Raw genomic sequence first — 4,461 nt, 5'->3', positions numbered from 1 at the left:
GGCAGTACAGTAACAGTACGGTAGCGGTATCTTGTGCGGGTATCGCACGCTTGTCTATCTGGGTATATCTGGGACATTCTAGATTTATCAACTTAATACATTTCTGATAAAACAGTGATTACATGAGGTAAAATTTATCTTTGGAGCAGCCAAAGCAGTCGATAATGACAACGCTCTACAATTACCTCCTGGTCCTCCGGGCCCTTTTTATACCACCGAAAATTTACCTAAGGTTGTCGGTCTTTAATAGTATCTCGTCGGTGGTAATGCGAAAGTACAGCGTATGATTGCCTAACCTGAAAATAGTCGTTATAACATTAAAATAAAATATACGTAACAATATAATTAGACAGTAACTGACTGGATGTTTAGTTGAACTGCATAAATTTCTATCAGGACCATATATTGAACAGCTATATCATAGCTATACATTCACGAGTATACAGGTGTTCGTGGATCATCGAAGTGCGGTTTTCTTTCAGAAGTCAAGCATAGTAAATGGCGGTATGCAATCGGATGGGTGACCGCTTCGAAGTACTATGAAATTAGTTCCCGAATTCAGGGAAAATCTTTTTTTTTTTCATCATAATTTTGTGATGTGTACTCTAGAATAAGATATTAATCAATAATAATACTCATTTTAGCAATAAAACTATAAAATTAATTAATTTTAGTAACATGCGTACATTATCGGGACGGCGTACTAAAAGCATGGTGTACCGGTACTGTACTCTTTAGGCATCGTCTACAATACACGGAGTAAGAAGTAAGAGTAAGAAATTGACCAATCACAGTCGATTATTCTTCTCACATTCGACTGTGATTGGTCAATTTCTTACTCTTACTTCTTACTCCGTGTATTGTAGACGACGCCTAGGTACGCACGTACCTGACGGGTACGGTATCAGTACGCATAGTACGCCGTACGCTCACCGTACTAATATCGTGGAGGTATTTTACTATCTGGGATATCATATTAAATGTTAAATTATACTTTTTTAAAAAATATATTCGTATATATCATATAGCCTACTAAATATAGAATTATTTGTAAAACAATAATAAATAATAACATTAATTAAACAGATTATACACAAAAGAAATAAAATTAATTGTTTACAAAATTAATTGTTGAATTATTTAATTTCACTAAATTATTTATTATTCATTCTCACATGTTCCATCTGCCAGTTAATAAGTAAATTATGTAGTTAATATATTACATTTTAAAAATACAAAATCGCATGCATTAAATGCAAATTGAATATGTGGGATAAGAAAATATAAATTTCCGATTTATATCCAATTTCTAAAAAAGTATAGCACTTAAAAGTCCTTTTGGAGATTCTAAAATCCTCCTTTGATTCTCAATATGAAGAAAACGGAAATAAGTAACCATTCATAGAGAGCATCAAAGGAAGACAATAGCCAATTATGTTATAATATCATCTCGAGAACCTACGTTGATTTTCTAAATTTGATGGAACTTGTAAATGTAATGTAGAACTAAAATTTCGACATATATTTGATATTTGGTGAAAGCAAGAAAAATTTTAGTACAGTCTAGTGCAGGAATAAAAAAAACAGACATAAAAGACTTAAACACATTTTATTTCCAATTAGAGTAATTATCCTGAAATGGATCATAAACAATATAAATTTTTCATGCATGTACATATATAAATATATCTGACCATACATAACATGTATAAATATATAATTATACATGAAATATATCTATACATGGTCATACATGCTTCTTTCTTTCGTAAAATTACTATTTAGTGTAAGAAAAATAATAATAATAATAATAAGAAAAAAAATAATTAAAAGGATAATTTTCGTATTGTTTTTTTAGAAGAAAAACAAGTTTGAAAAAATATAAAAAAATTGCTTATATATAATTATATATTTTTTATTTATAATTATATGTTACTGTTTATAATTATATATTATGAACAATTTTTTTACATTTTTCGAAACTTGATTTTTTCTAAAATAAATAATATGAAAATTATCCTTTTAATTATTTTTTATATTTTTTATATTATTATTATTATTTTTCTCTTACTCTACAAACAGTAATTTTTTTTACAAAAGAAAGAAGAATGTATGGCCATGTATAGACACATTTCACATATAATTATATATATTTATGTATGTTTAGATATATTTATATATATTTATGCATGAACAAATTTTTACCAAGCGATTAAAGTAAAACGTTATGTACAATCAGATGCATAAAATAAGTAAGTTCCGTATTCTATGTAATTGAAAATTGTATACATATATATGGTATTTACAATAAATATAATAATAATAACAAAGATGGAATTGTGCACGCGAAGTAAATTCAAAGTACAAATCTCACAAAAAATTCTATTGTTCCATCTCAATCCTACAAGAAATCTGATATTATTATTTCACAGAAAATAAAATAAGATTATAAATAAACACATAAAATATACACTTTATGCTGATTGCGTTATTCATTTCCAAACTCGAAGACCAATGATTAGCGTATTTGTCCTGGCTGAGGATCACACTATGAATGTAATTCTGATAAATCGCATCGAAATGTATGAAACTCATATTTAAAGAAACAATATTTTCTTCCTGATCATTTCGTAATACATTACTCGTCGTTGTATCGACGTATGTATGAGTGAGTAAGCTCTACAATCATTTCAAGTTTTTTCTGCAATGAGCTGCAATTAGGACTATCCACTGTCTACGGGAACTTGCGTATCGATAATGTTGACTTGCTGTCACCGCTTCCCTATGTAATAACTTAACCGTAAGAGAATAAAGCTCGATATTAAAAACCAACTGGCAGGAATAGACGCTAGTATGCAGTATTTTTCATCTGAAACATAAAAAAAAATACATTAAATGTAAGATTTGTGCGATATAAAACCAGGGAGCGTAATAGAAGTAATATTTGAAAAAACTGCTGATTTCTTTTGTTATTTTTAGCGAATATCATGTCCGGATGACTTTAATGTCTCAAATCTTTTATAGGACAAAGAAAGCCTTTTTTTAATTCGTTAGACATCAGGAGTTCTGCTTTTATATCGCATGTTTTTAAAATTTCTTATGCGATTATTTAAAAATTGTCTTGAATTTAATGCTGTGTTTTAATACACACACATTTATGTCAAAGGCTGTTATTGAAAATCGGTACATAAAGTTTCAAAAAAAAATTTAAATAACTGCTTTTTAAATTTGAACAGCAGAAAATTATTAAATAATTTATATATTATTATACACAATATATAGATGTATATATACATTTACCTATAATATATAGATACTTATATATTGCATATTCAATATATCTCGACCTTTTTTGCCAATCACTTTTGTGTAGATAGAGCGATTGAGTCGAAGAGAACTAAACTGAGTCGAAAAGTCCTCTACTATTTTGCAATTTTCGCAATAGTTAACAAGATATTAACTACTAAAAATTGCAAAATATTGGTCTTGAATAATTTTTTACTCAAATACTATCAATTTTACAGAAAAACTGCAACAGACAAAAATTATTTATTTTCTTCTCATAAAGTTCTGAGAATTTTTTCAGAATTTTTTAATATTGTATTTTCTCATGTTGATAATGATTGAAGAAAATGCAGTACTAAAAAGATAATAAAAAATTCTGAAAAAATTCTCAAAATTTTATGAGAAGAAAATAAATAATTTTTGTCTGTTGCAGTTTTTCTGTAAAATTGATATTATTTAAGTAAAAAATTATTCAAGACCAATATTTTGCAATTTTTAGTAATTAATATCTTGTTAACTATTGCGAAAATTGCAAAATGATAGAGGACTTTTCGACTCAGTTTAATTCGCTCTATCTACACAAAAGTGATTGGCAAAAAAGGTCGGGACACCCTGTACATATATACAGGGTGTTAGTTTAATGTTCCCAAACTCAACAGAGCGATTCTTTGGTTTATTTCAAGTAAAAAAGTCCATATAAACATGTGTCCTAAACGGCTTAGTTTCCGAAATAAAAAAATTTAAACGTGTAATAATCTGTTTATTTGAAAGAAATACAACTTGAACTAGTCAAAAACTAGTCAAAAACAGAAAAACGAAGACAGGCTTCAGTTCTTCTGACGAAATAAAACAATTAGATGAATTGTTGAAAATGTCCACCTTACACTATGATACATCTATCGAGCCTTCTTTTCAAAGATTGACGTACACGCTCAAAGATACCAGGTGTGTTACGTATTGCCTCGCATGAAGCAACTATTCGATTCCTCAAATCATTCTCATTCTTATTTGGGGTGGTATAAACCAATGATTTCAGATGCCCTCAAAGGAAATAATCCAAAGGATTTAAGTCTGGGAATCTAGGAGGCCAAGGTTGAGTTCCTGCTCGACCTATCCTGTATTTCGGAAACTAAGTCGTTTAGGACACATGTTTATATGGACTTTTTTACTTGAAAT

General features: G+C 28.7%; 1 protein-coding gene across 6 annotated transcripts in view; it reads right to left on the bottom strand.

Annotated features, from left to right (window-relative positions):
• Positions 1 to 2,346: 2,346 nt before the first annotated feature.
• LOC108758776 (Glycerol kinase 2) overlaps positions 2,347 to 4,461 on the bottom strand; it is an 82,481-nt gene continuing 80,366 nt past the window's right edge. For all 6 annotated transcript variants that reach the window (XM_018503892.1, XM_018503901.1, XM_018503919.1 and 3 more), the window contains one exon: positions 2,347 to 2,869. In XM_018503892.1, coding sequence (XP_018359394.1) covers positions 2,772 to 2,869 — 98 coding nt within the window. In that variant the 3' untranslated portion in view covers positions 2,347 to 2,771. The remainder of the gene's footprint in view (positions 2,870 to 4,461) is intronic.

Source organism: Trachymyrmex cornetzi, unplaced genomic scaffold (assembly GCF_001594075.2).
Source record: "Trachymyrmex cornetzi isolate Tcor2-1 unplaced genomic scaffold, Tcor1.1 scaffold1030, whole genome shotgun sequence".
Taxonomy (NCBI): domain Eukaryota; kingdom Metazoa; phylum Arthropoda; class Insecta; order Hymenoptera; family Formicidae; genus Trachymyrmex; species Trachymyrmex cornetzi.
Note: the sequence above shows the minus strand (reverse complement) of the source record. Positions and strands in the feature narration are given on the sequence as shown.